This window comes from Convolutriloba macropyga, chromosome 15, assembly GCF_964194025.1.
Source record: "Convolutriloba macropyga chromosome 15, txConMacr16.3, whole genome shotgun sequence".
NCBI lineage: Eukaryota > Metazoa > Xenacoelomorpha > Acoela > Convolutidae > Convolutriloba > Convolutriloba macropyga.
In genome coordinates, this window is record NC_134482.1 from 30,420,693 (window position 1) to 30,439,170 (window position 18,478).

The window sequence follows — 18,478 nt, forward strand, 5'->3', positions numbered from 1 at the left end:
CTTTAAAAAATCAAATAAGTTCCATATTACTAAGTTACATTGCTAAGTGATTTGAGTTGAAAGCATTTTTTATTCATACATCAATTATTTTTCGAACATTTGAATTTTTCGAAGTTTTCTATCTCTTCCCCATTTGGTAAACCACTAAGCCGAAAAAGTGGATGAGCGGGGTCGGAACATTTTGCGCAAATGCACATTATCGAACCTCCTTATTTTCTTTAAAATTTGTGCTAAGACAACATCTCGTTTAAAAAGAACAATGGCTTTAAAGTGCGTTGCTCTAAATATTTAGTTTTTCTGGTGCTCAAATAATTTAGTCTTCTGTTCCATATCTTTAGAAATGTGTTTTTTGAGCTACTTACCTTGATGAAAAACCATTTAGCTAGTTTTCCGATTAGTGTTAATTCTTTCCAGTTCTATGATACAGTTTGAGCACAATCTTCCTTTGAATTAAGGAGCGCTGCACGCAGAGTTCATTTTAAAATCCCACTTTTTAAGTTTTCTTGTAAAGTGTTCTGTTGATCTCTGCTTTTTGTTTTTTCTCTCTTCCTTTTAACATGTACATTGAATTTGTCTTTCTTTGGTTAAATTTTACCCTTGAAATCAGATCTGAATTATTGCCCTTACAATGATGCCTTCACAAAATTGCCATCACTTTCAATTCGTTATTTTAATGATAGCTTTCACCTGTTTCTCAAAAAGTTTCGCACCTGTCAGTTCTTGTTTTTGACATTTTTCCAGGGGGGGGGGGGGCTTTTGTTGTTTCATAATCCAAATTGATTATTTGTCAAAAATTATAATTAAGCGCTTAACCGGTTTAGTAAGATTGGTTCATAATTACCTAATTTAGCGTCCGGTATCAGATATTATTGAAAATTTAATTGATCGCCAAAATTAAATTGAGAGCTATTTTCGCAAAAATAGGGACTTCTATTCAGTTTAAAAATCGACCAAATTCAGCTTCGCCAGAAATTACAAGTTATAACTTCAAGTTTGGTTTATCACTGCGCGACATTTCTTAAGTAAAGTTGTCCTCTGTTTTTCATGATTTTAGAAGCTTTCTTAATTTAACTTGAGATTTGGGATTTGACGTTGCTTTTACGTTCCCCTTTTTAAAGTTTAGCTTGATACTTTCGGGGGAAAGTTGTAGATTGAAAGTGACAGTCTGAAGCTAACGTGGTTATCAATCTTTGTTTGCAATATTTATAACTAGGCAGGTTATGATAAAGTTATAAATCAGTCCAGTAGTCTCAATATTAATATCAAAGTGAACTTAAGTTTATTTTCCCTCTTGTATTTTATCACTGCAATCTGAAATGTCATTTTGATTGCGTATGAACAATTTTAAACTTGTTTACGTTGTTTATTATGCAATCAAAAAGGTGGAGTCAATTTTGGTTTCACTCAAGTTTAGTTTATTTCCCCCCTTAATTCTGGGAGGAACATTCGGATTCAATCGCAGGTTTTCTATCACAGCTTTTTATAACTCATTTTCTGATAACTTAGAGGTTAATTATTAATATTATCCATAAGGTGACAATGTAAAGCAGACAGAGAAAATTCAGCAAAATTATTTCCAGCTTCAGAAAAGGAGAATTAAGTCCCTGAAGTTCAAAATCTTCATAGAATTTGAATAATTAGCAGAATCTTATATATTTTTAGCACTGTTTATTTATTTATTTATTTTTAGTCCTGTTTGAAAGATTCGCAAAATGGCGGATTTAGATTTAGAAACAGCTTTCTCCAGTCGCTTTCGTGTTTGTTTATTTTTGGCTTTTTGTAAATTGTTTGTTGGACTTACAGTCTGTTTTTATTACAGGTTGTTCAAACGTGACACTAAAGTGAACACAGGTGAGTGGAATCTGTTTATCCTGTTTATCCTTGTCCTTTTTGGGTTTCAAGACTCTTAACATCAGACAAATAAGATTAATTAGCAACTTGGCTATTGTCCGATGTATTAGTTCTGGCGCCGAGATCTAAGCTGAAGATTATCAACTAATACCTGTGCCGCTTTAACTTTATTTATTTTTGGTGCTATTTTGCATAGCTCTGCTTTCTAAATTGCCTGTTTCTTTTTCACAACTTCAGCCTGGACAAAAGTTTTCATTAGAATTCACCCAACTTTGCGGATTTTGCGGATAAGCAAGTTTATACCGGCTAGACTTTTTTGTTCGAGCGACCAATGTTTAAGTTTGAATTGGAATAAAAACACTTTGTTTGAAAACAATGACTTTTACCAGAAACTTTCATTTAAAATTAGTTTGTCAGTTTTTTCACCACTTTTTCAGGTAAATTCTGTTATGCATTCAACCTGCAGTCGACGACCAACTAGTTTTTCATTAATATGAAGGAAGTTGTTTTGAATTTTCATGATATCAAGTTTATTTTTTTGAACAGAAAAAAATTCAGCCAATTTTGGCCGATCGATACCTTTTTGTGGACAGACCGAAAATTGGTATCATTTAAAAGCTCTGGAAACTTTGTATCGATTGTTGAGGAAACTTATTCATTCATTTTTTATTTCTTAAAGAAAACTTTAAGGTCAAAGTTTTAAAAATTTTTAACAAATTTTTGCACGGCTTTAGTTGATTTAATATAGTTATACTGAATTTTTTTTCTGTTCAAAAAAATAAACTTGATATCATGAAAATTCAAAACAACTTCCTGCATAATAATGAAAAACTAGTTGGTCGTCGACTGCAGGTTGAATGCATAACAGAATTTAGTTGAAAAAGTGGTGAAAAAACTGACAAACTAATTTTAAATGAAAGTTTCTTGCAAAAGTCATTGTTTTCAAACGAAGTGTTTTTATTCCAATTCAAACTTAAACATTGGTCGCTTCTAATTAATAAATTGAGCACAAGTATAATTTAAAAAAATTGGAAAAGACGGAAAGTCAAATAATTATTTTGCATTTTTATATTGAAAAATTCTAATTCGCTCCAATTTTTGCTCTTGAAAAAAATTCTGCCGAATTATTACTCCGAATGACTTAATATGGATGGAAAATATGGAACTTATATCGATGGAAAAGAAAACTGAAGAAAAACGTATAAGATAAGGACGAAATTTGTTTTTTTTAAAATTTTAGTTATGTCCCCTGTTTGATTACTCTCAGAAATTTAAATCACGAAATTTAGAAATTTTATGTTTTCGATGCTTTTAATGTTTGAGCTGCTCCCACACGTTATCGAAACTTGCTCGTATTAGAAGTAAATTTCCTCAAAATAAATTCAAATACAGTTTGGAATTCATGGTCGTCATTTGGTGTCTATATAAACATTGTGATATGAAATTTAGCATAGGAAATGTTTTTGCCATAGTTTTCGATTTAGTTTTCGGATTTTACAAATTAAACAGAGATGTGGTTTAAGTACTAAAATATCAAAGGAGGTTGCTCAGATTCACAGTTAAAATGTTTTTTGTTCCAGTTTGGGAGCGTATTATCACAATTTTAGCTAGGAATTGACGGCAGAATTCCAGATTGGGAACTATTTCCATTTTCGCTTTTTCCCAATGAAAAAATACTCTGATGTCTGTAAACACGAATCTATATGGTTCTACATAGATATTGATCAGTCATGTATTTTTTTAAAATCAGAGGCTTAGTTTTGTTCAGTTACTCCATATCAAGGTTAGTGTATTTTTTCAAAAAAAATCGCTTACAAAATTTTCTAACATTGCTTATCTTTTGACGAGGTCAATTATCAAGTGCAAACGCATATCAATGGCTTTGCCTGTCATAGCTGCATTGCTTTAAAAACACGTACTTCGATTTCGTAAAAAAAAGCCAACTAGCCGTTGGTTTCTATTGCCCAGACCATCTCCTAACAACTAAAATTTTGTTGATTCTTCATATTTCAATTGTAATTCACTGATTCTGAACTATCCCGTCGTATCTCGAACGAGTAAGTTTTCCTATTAGTATGCGAAATCTAATCTCAAGCTTCACATTTTGTTCTGTTCTTATCAAGCTTTACCCAATGGCCGACGGCCGCAGCCAAATTAGTAACTAAACATCTCTCAATAAGAATGGGACCAAAAACTATTTGGATTTAAGTTGTTATGAAGTTTTTTCTGAGGTTCGGGCGTGGGGTGTGGGGAGGTGGGGGTCAGATTTTTTAAATTCAAATTTGATAGCACTAATGCTCTTTGATTTTAAGATTATGTTTTAACTTTGTGCCAATAAGCAATTATACTAACATTGTGAACATCCGTTGATATATTTTAGATCATTGGAATCGTTTAAACGTAGAAAAAAATGAGTTTTTAAAATATCAAAAGGTTTTTAGAAACTCTTTACAAGTGTCAATATTTCTAATGAGGCATAATTTACTTGAAACACAGACCTCACTTTTTGGTTGCCTCCAAATTTTGGATTGTAATTTTTTTAAGAAACGTGAATAGTCAAATTTTTGAGAGAAGAGACGATATTTGTTTGTGTATAGAATTAGTAATTTTGCCATGAAACTAGCGTTCAACCAGGTTTGAAAAATGTAATCAAATTTATTTAGTTTGGTCGATATTTATTCCCTCAATTTTTTCGATGGGAAAAATTTTCAAAATTAGCTGAATTAGCCAGTATAATTTCAATTAAAAAACAAACAGAAAATTCGTTTCGCTTTTAAAGGCCATTAATTTTTCTAACTAATTATCCGATCAAATTAGTCATATTTAAATTCTAATTTCTTCATATCTGGATTGTTTTGTACTTTTGTATTAACTGCTGCCAATTAATTGAATTGAATTTTCCAAAAGAATATAAAGTACATCCAGAAGAGTTTCATTTCAATTTTGGCGGCCGATTTTCCATAATTGAGGTATGGAATTTTAGAGCATAAAGCTTGAAACCTCAGCAACAACTTTCATCAATTTGAAATTTTCTTAGAAGTTTATGAACTTGAATCATCCCTAGCCACTTTTCACAGTTTGTATTTGCAGCACTAAAATATTTTTTGGCTGAAATTTCTTCGAGTTAAAAGTTAACAGTGCAAGAAGCACTGACTCAAAACTAACGGAGTGAGTCCAGATAATATTTTCTCGCTTTTTCGCAGCAGCAAAACCGAAATGTTTTTTGATGTTTTTGATTTTTGAAGCATTTTGTCAAGTTTTGTTAATGCACTTTTAGGATCTGTGACGGGCGTATCAGAATAAACCCCGTAGTTTGAGTGCTTTTGTATCCTTTCTTGTTTCTTTGTATTTTTAGAGTCCTATCTCGGCCTTTGCGGCGTACTAAGAAATTTCGACAAGAACAGACAAAAACTTCAATCTTTGACAACAACGGATTTAATTACATACAGTTATGAGTTACAACATCTGCACTTTTTACCCAATATTATTTTGTATTATTCTTGTTATGTTTTTTTGGTATCCTGCTAAGTTTTTTATCCCATATTTTCCAAACACATTTTCATCAGAAATTATTTTTCAAACGATTATACAACTAATTTGTTAATTTATTTCTTTCAATTAGTTTTACTTAGTTTGATGAGTTTCCATTGGTTGATGCTCCCTCATACTCAGCTAGGTTTGTGGATAACACATTTAGGTACATTTTTGCAGAGCTGGTTCCGACTGGAAGTCAGTACAATACATTTTTTATCTTTGTGCATTTATACTTTGGTATTTTTTGGAAAACTCATCTGGCATTGTAAGCTTTGAAAGTTTAGCCAAAAAATGTCAGCTCAAATGAAATGGCAGTCAATTGGTTTATGAAAATTGAAAACAGCAAGACACATTGTTTATGAGAATTTGTTGATCTCCTTTTTAGCTGTTTTTGATCAGTAGTTTTTTCAGCTTTTCAAACTGTACATATAACAGTATTTCAAAATTTCGATTATTGATCTGAAATTTTGAACCAGTGGGTTTGGTTTGACCATTTTAATCATTTAAAGCTCATATTTATATAATTTTTGGAGCCCTAACATAAAGTTTTTCCAGCGAACTTTGATAAAAGTTGCCGACTATTTGAAAATTTTTGTGTTTCAGTGTGGTTGTGATGAAAATTTTCCTTCGTGTACAATTAAAATGATGTTTTTTTTAGGTTGCGTTCCATTGTCAATCCGCTAATTATTCTTGCCAAGAGTTTTTCTGTTATTGTTTGGTTCAGCCGCGAAACTTGCAACTTCATCAATGGCTGTAAAGCAGATATTTATACCAAGGCCGGGTTCATATTGGTTCCATTTTCAATTTTTTCAAAAAATTTTAGGACAAGAACTCACTTTTCAGTTGCTTTTTTCTCCTTTTATGCTCATGTTTTCAAAACATGTGACAAAACTTGAAACGGAAATAAAACAAACGTGAACAGACTAGACTGCCTTTTACATTATAGATGGAGTGCGGAAAATTCTCCCAGAATAAGTACCAAAAGCTTTATAGGGTGGGGCTTTTTTTAATTCAGACTTACAGGTATTAGGAGGAGCAAATTAGAACACCAGTCTGCCTAAATGGAACTAAAACTGGGTTGAAATAGGCGGACCTTTTGTGTTTAGTTGTTTGTTCTTACATCAAGGAAATTAACTCGAATCTATTGAGAAAAACAACAAAACAACACAAACGCTCATAGTGTTCTTTTCAATATAGATATTGTGAGCTTTGATAGTGATAACAAAACGCTATTAAACTTCAATTTGTATCGCCGGGTTCCATTTATTAAAACCTTTTTGAAGTTTTTGTCAATCGTAAAAGCAAGTGTGGAGTTTAAATACAATTACTGATTTAGTTCAAACACAGTTTTATTGGATGGTTGGAGATTCAATTTAAAAAGGAGGAACTAAATAAGAGGGAAAAAATCAATTCAATGTCCCTTTAGTGGAAGAAAAATTGCTGCAATTATGCGTTGGGAAAACAGGATATAATTCACCCCCCTCCCCCCCCCCCCCCCCCCACGTCTCCTCTCAGTTACGACATTTTGTAAAATGTGACGTTTTGGATCAATTGAGATAATGGCAACAAGTTGTTTGGTTTTGTTACATCAATTCTTTTCAATGTGGACTTGCTGTGGAGAAATATTATACTTTTGTAAATAAAGTCACATTATCTTATCTGCTTGTTATTGTATATTTTTTTAAATTTATTTGTGCAACAGATACTAAAATAATACAACCTCTTTGATGTTGTTAGTAACTAAATAGATTTAAAGCGAGAGATTATTAGCCAATCAGAATCCATTATTTAATTAGGCAATCGAATTGAATAAAATACGTTCCAATTTACGTACAAAGCTCGGAAAAAGTGCAATTTTCATATGTTAAGCCTCATAATGACTTGTGCTAGTTTGTCTCTTGCAGTAGCATCTCTCCTTCTCCCTAGGGTGTGACTTAAGTTTGTTCTGGAGTTACGGCTAGTTTGTTTGGTTGAGTTTGTTGCTGTGGTCTGCTAGCATAGTGGTTCCCGACCTCCCCGCTCGCTGCGTAATCGTCTCCCGCCCGTTCCGACCCGCCTTTCCGTTTCGTTGCGTGCTACTCGCTCAACGCCTCCGTTCTGTCCGTCTCGTTTCCCGTTTCTTCGTGCGTCGCTCGTTCAGCGGTTCCGTCCCGTCCGTCGCGTCGCCCATTTACTACACGCGTTTTCGCCAGTTCCGCTCCGTTCCCTGTTGCGTTGCGCGCCGTTCGTCCGTCCTTCCCGCCCCGTCCGCTTCGTTTCCCGTTTCGTCGTGCTTCGTCCACCCAGTCCTCTTTCCCCGGTTGCCTGTGTTCCTGTTTAGTCTCACGTTGCTTTCAAGCACGTTAGACGCACCCTATAATTTCTTACTCATTTTCGCCGAGTAATTCATTACTCGGTAACTTCTTTTCTGCTCTTCGACGTCTTGATTATCATATCGTCGTCATTTGGGTTCGGTATAACCCGCATTCCACGTGGTTGGTTGAAGGTTACTCTACCTTGATAAACTAGCCATTTCAATATCATGGCCGAACAACAGGATAAATTGAAAAAGCTCTTTAATGCAAGATCTAATTTAGAATCTGAGTTATATAACATCCACAAGGACATCACAGATGCCATAGATCGTCAAGACAGTAGGGTTAAAGTTGAACGCTTGGTTTCTAAGTTGAAGGATGTCTTCAGTAAACTGGTGGAGAAAAATGAAGAACTATTTGACTTGGCCAGTAAAGCCGAGAACCCAGAATCAATTTACCTTGTCCTTGAGCAATGGTTGGATGATGTAACTAAGAACAATGATAATTTCTTGCTTGCGGCTAGAAGCTATATTGACTCAGTTACTCACCGAGACACCGTATATGAGGGCGTTAACCCTCAAGGGCAGTCGAAGAGAAGTTCACGTCGAACAGCATCGTCAATGTCTAGCCAGCGCAAGCATGACTTTCTAATGGCAAAACTAAAACGCGAAGAGGCCGAGAAACAAGAACAAGCTGCCATGCGCCTCGCTAAACAAAAACACGAAATTGCAATGAGAAAAAAGGAGCTTGAGATACAAATGGAGCATATGGCACTTCAAGAATTGGAGGAAGATCACCGCCAGCGTGTTGCCGCAGCTAAATTAGATGAGGCTGAATTAATGGATAACCAATCATTGTTTAGTCACCACTCAAGTGAACTGAATTTGCTTAAAGATAGGGGATCAGATAGAAGTCAGAGACTTGTTCAGGATTGGGTAAATTCTGTTCCAGCAGGTAATTCATTGACTGCTACAAGTGAGTTAAATTTTTCTCGTCCTGGTTCAGCAACCGCTGACCCCCCTGTTCAAGATACTGCCCATAGTAATCCTCCAGAAAACACAAATAATGTTGCCGGTAACTTGAATCACCTTGAAATGCTTTCTCAGTACACACGGCCAGGAGTTGCAATTTCTGTTGCTCAGCAAGAAGCGTTGTATCGGGAATACCTCCAGGCTCAACTGCAGCAACCACCCAGTGATCAAAGGGCACATAGTCCCTCAAGCAGTGATAAGGTGAACCAAGCGAACCAAGTACCAGTCGACGTACAAAATGTCGCACTCCCACCACCCAAACCACCTATGCAACCTCCCCGGCCACCAACACCCGTTATGGAACCAACGAACTCCATCTTTGTACCTGATTTTTCAACAAACCCACAGGTAAATCAATTCTTGGGTCCGAAAAGCTCCAGTGTGCCTTGTCAATTACATATGTCGATGCCTGTTGTTCAGCAACAACAGAATCCAACTCAAAGTAACATTCCACACCAAACACAAGTCCCTATTGCCCATTCCCCGCATAAGGTCCCTCCACCTGTAAACCCACTCGCGAACCCGCCTCCCGTATTCCCGCCTCAACAATTATTTATTCCTCAGCCTCCCGTGATTCCGTCGCCCCCTCCAGCAAGCACAGCAACATACTTACCCGTCCCCAACATTCCACAACAAAACATTGTCCATTCACCTCAAGCCCGCCTGTTACCATGCCCAACCGCACCCAAACTTCCCCTTAATCGTAACCCCGATTTAAACTTGTGGAGATTTCCTCAGAATAACCCCACAAACGTAAATCAGGCGACAAATAATACAACCGTCTTCAAAAACATTCAACCGAACCTACCCCCAACCACAGCTGACCCCACCATCATCCATCCCATCTTGCAAATGAATGCACAACAAAATCCTAATAGCAACCACGCAGCTAATTGTAGCATCCCTGTTAACCCCTTTAGTACAACTACTAACATCGCGCCACCTTTCGTCACGCCGATTATACATCCAACATACGGGCATACTGCTCCAATACCATTGTGCTGGGGTGGCCCACCGCATCCCACGCCTCCAACGTCAGTATCTGAAAATGCAAGCTTGATTAAGGCATTCACTGACGCCTTAACTAGCAAGAGGAATGACCCGCTACCCGAATGGAAGTTGTCCCAATACAATGGGGATCCCCTACAGTGGCACGAATGGTATGGTCAATTTAAAAGCGCAATTGACTCTCAGTCCTTAACTGATGATGTAAAACTGACATACCTTAAGACCCTCGTAACAGGTAAAGCTAAAACAGCTATAGCTGAGTTCGCCTACTGCGGCGCAATGTACAAAGACGCACTGAGGACCTTAGAACGTAAATTTGGCCAACCACAGGCGGTCGTAAGTGCACATTTGGACAAACTCAACAGCTTTCCACCATTGAAGATGCACAATAGCGATAACATCATTAACTACTCGGGGTGCATTTCAAGTCTTGTCGGGGTATTTAAATCACTGTCATATGATTCGGATTTAAAGAGTGCTGCGCTTCTCAACACTGCCGTACAGAAGCTACCACCCAATATGAAGGAGTCATGGTCCCTCTTCACGGTCAAAAAGCATTGGGTGAAACCTACTCTTCTTGATTTCAACGATTGGTTAAAAGAGAAGGCCGAAGCGCACGATTTAATGAAGAATACCGCACTTAAAGCAAGGACTGAGGATACCAACAACTCAGTAACCAGATCAAAAGTTGCTTCAAAGGCATTTGCTGCAAATACGCAACAGAAGAGTAACCTTAAGCCGCAACAGAGATCTCCGTCAACATCATTCTCTAGTTGCATTGTATGCAAAGGCAGCCACCGGTTGTGGGAATGCCGTGTCTTTAAGGAAAAGACCCCCACGCAGAGAGCCAAGGTCGTGGCTGAGGCAAAGCTCTGTTTCTCTTGTTTGCGTGATAAACACATGTTTAGGCAATGCCCAAGTCCCCGTAAGTGTAGGAAAGATGGTTGCAACAGCTCCCATAACACCTTACTTCATGGAGCTGAAAGGGTTTTTCCAGCTAAACCCTCAACAAACAACAACATCGATACTTCGAAGTCGAACGCAGGTACAAGTAGGCCATCTAATGGTCAACAACAACCAAGCAAAACAACCACTTTGTCTTCCGTGACGGATGTCAAAGGCCTCCTTCAGGTCACGGAGCTGAAACTTACTAATTCTTCTGGCACTAGTACTACGGCGTTGGTTTTATGCGATACCGCTTGCAGTAACTCTTGGGTGTCCGATAGTCTCGCAGCTAGACTCGGTTTGCAGGGTACCGCATTAAAACTGACCGTCAAGGGTATAAACACGGAAGAACTCATAGACACAAAGGTGGTTCAATTGACCGTGACGCCTCATAAAGATCAAGACTTTGAAGCATTCACTGTGCGTCCCTACGTGAGGGAAACATTAAATGTAGGTTCCGACATCATTGACGTCAAGTCCATGCAAGAAATTTACCCACATTTGGCAGTTCTGGATCCAGTAAGATATAGCTATGGAGAAATTGAGATGATACTTGGACAGGATGTCTACCATGCCATCCGCCCGTTAGAGTATTTTTCAGCCGACGAAAAGTGCTCACCGTTCGCTGTCCGCTTGCCCATAGGTTGGGTTTTAAGTGGCCCACTCCCGTCAAGTTCAAGTTTAGTCTCGGTGTGTTTCAATGCCAATATTAAACAGGATTGTGAATTAGCTTGTCAGGTTAAATCTTGGTATGATATGGAATCGTACGGCGCGTTCAAGCAAGTTGACCCACGATCCGCAGCGGATGCTCGCGCGCAGGAAATACTTGAAACAACAACCTTCCATAACGGCCAAAGATACGATGTCGGTATGTTATGGGCTGATGACAACACCCAGCTCCCGAATAACTACTTTTCGTCACTGGTACAGCTCAAGTCTCTCGAAAAACGGCTATCGAGAGATACATCATTGAAAGAAACTTATGCTAATACCATCCGTGAAGACTTGGAAAAAGGTTACTTGATTACAGTCCCTGATGCTCACAAGGTAGAGCAGCGGTCGGATAGAGAGTGGTACCTACCACACCATCCCGTAATCAATCCGAACAAACCGGGAAAAGTGCGTAGGGTATTAAATGGTGCAGCAAAGTTCCACGGTACTTCTTTGAATAAATCTTTGCTCACTGGCCCCGACCTCCTCCAAAACCTAATCCATGTACTACTTAGGTTCCGTCAACATCAATTTGCCGTGTCCGCAGATATCGAGGGTATGTTCCTCCAAGTGGGTGTCCCTGATTGGGACCAGCCATCACTGCGTTTTTTGTGGCGGGAGGACCCCACAACAAATGTTGTAGTGTATCAATACACGCGCCATATATTCGGGGCTAAAGACTCGCCCACATGCGCTAACTATGCACTGCAACGCACGGCCCGAGACAATGTTAATCAGTATCCGGAAGCAACCAAAGCCGTCCTAGAAAACTTCTACATGGACGATTACTTGGATTCGGTGGAGTCACCTGAGAGGGCTCTCAAAAGATCGAAGGAGTTGGTACATCTTCTCCATCTAGGTGGGTTCAAGCTTACTAAGTTTGTAAGCAATGTACCAAATCTGGCTGATAGAATTGATGGGTCAACTCAGTCTACCGAACCAAAAGTAATTGCCTCATCTAAGGAGGATTCTTCGCACGTGCTTGGGTTGAAATGGGATCACAACAATGATACTCTGGTTGTGAGTCGGGGTACCTCCAGTACAGTAACTAAGTCTTTAACACAACGCTTGGTATTGAGCCTAGTGTCTAAGGTGTTCGATCCCATCGGCCTAGTGGCACCATTCACTGTTGGTGCCCGATTGTTACTGAAGGACATCTGGCGTGTCAGCGGGCAGCATTGGGATGAAGAATTACCAAAAGACACTGTTGAAAGGTTCCTCGAATGGAGTGTAGAACTACCCAAGCTTGCCGCAATCACTATACCAAGGAGCTACTTTTCCGGAAACTTTGAACACCTGGAACTACACATGTTTGGCGATAGTTCACAAGAAGTTTTCAGTGCCGTTGCATTTCTCCGAGCTCAAGTAACTACTTCGAGTGGGCCCCAAACGGAGCTTGCGTTTGTCCTGGGTAAAGCTCGCGTAGCACCTATGAAGGTCATGACTGTTCCAAAGCTGGAATTACAGGCAGCGCTTCTGGCCGCTCGATTGAAACAAGATATCTGTCGAGCTCTCACAGTAAACGTCAACAGGGTTTTCATGTGGACCGACAGCACTACTGTCTTGCAATGGCTTAACTCTGCAACCAAGCACCCAATATTTATTGCAAACCGTGTTTGCGAAATCTTAGAACACACTAGCGTTGACGAATGGAACCACGTTGCCTCAAGCGATAATCCGGCAGATGCTGGCACTCGTGGTATGTCCGCTGAGGTTTTGCAATCAAGTAGCTGGGTGAGGGGTCCAGATTTCTTAAGAACCAAGGAATTCCCGTTCGAACCAAGCATCGAAGTAGTTAAAAACATCAAACTTGGTATAGTAACTAAGGAAACTGACGAAACCAATACATCATTGGCCGCATCCGTAACCAAGTCAACTAAGGAACCGCCCCCGCAACTAATTACCTTCGATGAGTACAGTTCTTATCAGAAGTCGCTACGGATAACAGCATACGCAATCCGCTTGTTACCTTCTCACGAATGTTACCGTAACGTCAATGGTAGCATCATAGAGCCCACGGAGCTTGACGAAGCCGAGCGTCATCTCCAGTATCTTGTGCAAGGGGAGTCATTCAATGCAGAGAGAAAAGATCTTCTCGAAAACAAACCCGTTAAACGGAGTAGCCGTATTGCCCCGTTTTCTCCCTTTATTGGGCCAAACCGTCTAATCCGATCGGCAGGCCGCATCAAGCGGTTGGTCGAAGTTGACTTTGATGTAAAACATCCTATCGTTCTGGACGCACGCCATGCATTTGTAAAGTTGTTCCTCAGGCACACGCATGTCAAACATCATCATCAAGGTATTGATTACCTGCGGGCAAAAGTACAAGAACGTTATACTATCCTTAAATTACGTTCCTCACTACGTTCCATTAAATCTAACTGCCTTACGTGCAGGATGTTCCGCGCTGCCACTATTCAACCCATCATGGCTGATCTCCCAGTAGAAAGACTTGCATACCAGTCTCCTCCCTTCACGAACACCGGGGTCGACTACTTCGGCCCATTTTACGTTACTGTACGTCGGACTACCGAGAAGAGGTGGGGTTTCCTCTTCACATGCTTAACTACTCGTGCCGTTCATGTTGAAATCGTTCCGTCCATGGACGCCAGTTCGTGTGTAATGGGAGTGGAGCGGTTCGTCTCCCGTCGGGGTACACCGGCCATTATTTGGTCAGACAATGGCACTAACTTTGTTGGCGCGGAAAAAGAACTACGCGAGAACATCGAAAAGTGGAACACCATCAACATCGCTGTGGAACTTGCCCACAAAGGCATCAAGTGGAGGTTCAATCCGCCCAGTGCGCCACACCAAGGTGGCATCTGGGAGAGGCTAGTACGTAGTTTCAAGCGCGTACTTTACACAATCCTTGGAACACGTCGCCTCACAGATGAGGTTTTAAGTACCACTTTTTGTCTGGTCGAACATGCACTTAATTCACGTCCGTTAACGCCCGTAAGCGCCGACCCGTCCGACTTAGGCGCATTAACACCTAACCACTTTCTCCTCGGTAACCAAGCACGTTGTCTCCCGTCCATCATTGGCGCAGATGAGTTTGATCACCGTAAACGTTACGCCCGCGCGCAGTCTTACGCTAACGCTATTTGGTCTCGTTGGATCAAAGAATACGTACCGGCGCTGAACCGACGTTCCAAGTGGCAGACGCCTGCCGAGCATAACCTTAAGACCGGTGATTTGGTTTGGGTAGTTGAAGAGACCAACCCAAGGGGTTACTACCCCACTGCTCGGATCACTGAACTTCGTTACGGTTCCGACAGCGTCGCACGCTCCGCCGTATTGCGCACGTCCTCCGGATCGCTCGTTCGCCCGCTTGTGAAATTAGTACCCATTCTCCCAGCATCTTCTTCTGGGCCGGAGGATGTTAGTAACTAAATAGATTTAAAGCGAGAGATTATTAGCCAATCAGAATCCATTATTTAATTAGGCAATCGAATTGAATAAAATACGTTCCAATTTACGTACAAAGCTCGGAAAAAGTGCAATTAACATAATTTCAAGTAAATCTAATCATAAGACCTATCAAATAAGACATGATTCGGCTCAATGTTTTTCGGCTTTTTGAATTCATTGGTACAAAATGGTGACTGGCATTGAAATAATGCGTTATTAGACAAAATACCGGCCAAATGAGCATCAAAAATTGCCGTCTAAAAAACCACTTGTTGCTATTATCGTACTGATGCTTATACGTTATTGGATTGTACGTTGCTATCATCGATGAGCTCAATGTTGCTTGATATTTGAAATTGAAATTCCAAAACGGTAGACTGTTTTAATAGATTTACAGCTACAGAAACTTTCACGTATTAGGAACTACAAATAAACGTTATAAGATTATTATCGTACTAAATAGTATATAGTTATGAACTAGATGTTTGTTCTGAACTTTTGTTCCTTTTTAACCAGAAAATCAGGAATTATTTAGAAACTAAGCTTTTCAGCGAAAAAAACTATTCAGGAACTATATCATGGTTATGGTGCAAAGAATTTTGTGACGGTTTTTGCTTCGAACGTTTTATTTTTAAAGAAAGACTGGTTGTGACCTGGACACTCTGGCTTGCAAAGTGATCCTTGTCCTGCATTTTCTGGCCTTGCTCGTTCAGACCATCCAGGGTCCGCTTGGTGGCTTCCAACTCTGCCTTCAATGCCTCCGCTTTCTGTGAGCGACCCTGCAAAAGAGATCAATTCAAACGCAAGAAATTGCTCATAGATTTTATATCGGAAAGTGAAGACTGGTATTTCATATCAATCTTAACTTTTTGTTAAAGCGTTTCTAGAAAGACTATTAATCGAATAGCAAATCTTCAACCCCTTTGTTTGGGCTGACACGCGAACTATTCAAGAGCTAGAGAAGTCTTCGAAATCAAAAACCTCTCACAATTGATACAAATGAACTGTTAAGACGAACTTTGCGATGCGCGATTTTGTCTTCTCAAACAATAAAATTGCTCAGAAAATGCGTATGAAAGGAGAAAACATTATAAGCTCCAAACATAACCTCAAAATTTCAAAAAAAAATATTTTTCTTTTCATTCTGAACTTTTTCTGATATATTTCGTGGTTTTTCAGTTACTCAAAAGCAAAAACAATGCTGACAGAACACTAAAGTTGTTTCCTTTTCAAAAATAAATTAGAGAGCAAAATTCAGTTTGTACACTCTCACTTCAGCGGTAAAATATTGTGCCCTGCTAACCTAGAAACATTTATTTTTTTAATTTATGCTAACCCTTGCGATCTCAATTGGCAGTATTTCTAAGCAGCATAGGAACTTACAAAATAAAGATCAAGTTTTAACTAAAAACTTAGTGTATTTTGATTATTAGTGTCATACCAGACTTGAAAAATTAAACTCAAGTTGGAAAATCCTGAGACTAGGACTGTTTACACTTGTTGAAGATACAGTTTTCAACTTCGCACAAAAATAGCCAGTATAGGTGCTACAATTTTTTGGTTCGGGATTTCGTTTATTTGATTTATATTAAGATAGAAACCCTAAATTTGAATTTCTTTAAATAATTGATTGGAATGAATTGACTTAATCAAGCGAGTAATAGTGGGCTCTATTGACAGTTTTCGGGGACTTAATTTGACATTGTGAAATTTTAACAGCAGAACACATTTCAAAAGGTAACATTTAAAAACAATTTTCTCTATAACAACGAGCCTTTTTACTTTTGAAATCTTTTTGAAGACCCGTTAACACTTCAAGAAATTTGCTGCATAAAAAATCGTTTAAATCACAGTTTAAAAGTTCGAACTGTCTGAAAAAAAAACAATGAAATATATAAGAAAACAATGGAACAGGGTTGAATTAGCGCCCAAAGTTGAGGGAAAAGAAGACCTAAGCATATGATTCAGACCTAAGCAAAATCTGAGAAAGCCTGAAAGCGCTACAAAATTAGCAATGAAGAGGAGATGAAGAAGTTATGAAGTTATAGGAAATCGTGAGATATCTCTGTTTTCTAATAACTTTGCCTTTTTTGTTTGACACTATTCAGAGGATTTCAGCGTTCTCCCCACCAAAAATCTGCAGAGAACAGGCACCGTCTTCACTGCCACATTCACTTCTTTATGTCAGCCATCTTATCACAGCAGATAAAAAAGATTAAACAAGTCTCAAAAACAGCCGGCGACGTAGAAAATTGATTTTCCGACAACAATACTAATAACCGCTTCTATGTTCGAATCGACTCATTAAGGATATTGGATTTTACCAAAATGGCCTCTTAATTACCTCTTAATTGGAATTATCTCTATATCGCTCAAACTTTTCCTAAACCTAATAACAACAACTTGTCATTTACCTTATATGGTAATAAGTTCTTGACCGAGGCAAAGATAAAAGCGTAAGCAAACCTGATTCGAAGAACTCTCTCCCATTATTGATATTATGAAGCAAATTTATCGCTTACTGACACTATTAAACCTATTCGCCTCTCATTTGTGCCAGTTTTTACATAAAAATGGACTGCAACGAATTCTTTTGAGAGAAAAGTTACTACCAACCTCCACATTAGCCGGTTCAATATTAGAAGTGTCGTTCAACACGTCCAGTTTCTCCTGCATCCACGCCCTCAACTCCCCTGCATCTCTCCTGAATTGCTGGAAGTGGAGTGAGTCAGCCAGGAGGGCACTGCGTCTCTCGGCCGAGTCCTTGTAGATCGCGTATTGTCCGAGGAACTAAATAGGGAATTATTTTATAGATTTATGCAGATCTAATGTAATTAGATTTATGTTTCAAAAACTCTGCAAAATACGATAGATACCAATTGATGAACAACAGGAAATGTCCAAAGGAGTGATATGCTGCCCAATGACTTTGACTGATTATTTACTTCATTACCCAAGATTCAATTGTCCAACTAAGATATATACCAAAATTTTATAGCACGCTGATGTTATCTTTCTCGTTTTCCTCTCCTTGTAAAAGCGTGTGTCTGTGAGATTCGTAAAGGACAACTGAACTGACTGCATTAAAAACTAGCAGCATCGATTAGAAACGAAAAAAAAGAAAGTTGGCTTGAGAATGTGCGTCGCACAAAATGTTCCAATAAAATTTTCAAAAGGATTAGAAGTCTAGTCTTCGAAGATAGTTTATAAGAGATAAATTTGAAGTAAGCACTCTCCAAAAATTGGCAAAAATTATAATCCAAAAATTAGTTAAAGAGTGCAATTTTAATTTCAGTGACTTGACGTTTACTGAATAATGACCAATTTGCAATTTTTTAAAAAAAAATTGCGATATGAAACGTTGATTCGAAACAAAATGATACACAAAAAGTTTTTTATTTACTTAACCTTGTCTAATTGATGTATATTTAATTAATTTTTTATGATGCTAACGTGTCATTTCCTCATTCTACTGTGCAATGCTTTGATTATGGTTGTACAACAATTGGCAGTTTTGGTAAAATAAGTTCTTGCGATTTTGCGACTTAATTTTACGCAAGCTCAAAAAACAAATTGCGCGACAATTTACGTTTTTTGAACCAATACATTCAAATTTTAATTAAAAACAACAATAAACACGCACTTGCTGATTTAGCTTGAGTTACTCATATTACGTTAACATAAACTCAATGT

General features: G+C 38.6%; 1 protein-coding gene across 1 annotated transcript in view; it reads right to left on the reverse strand.

Moving 5' to 3' along the window:
- The window catches only part of LOC142354145 (spectrin alpha chain, non-erythrocytic 1-like), a 201,999-nt gene that overhangs the window by 176,671 nt on the left and 6,850 nt on the right, over nt 1-18,478 (reverse strand). Inside the window, exons 2-3 of the mRNA XM_075406411.1 lie at nt 17,402-17,575; nt 15,439-15,564 (exon numbers count right to left, since the gene is read on the reverse strand). Coding sequence (XP_075262526.1) covers nt 15,439-15,564; nt 17,402-17,575 — 300 coding nt within the window. The remainder of the gene's footprint in view (nt 1-15,438; nt 15,565-17,401; nt 17,576-18,478) is intronic.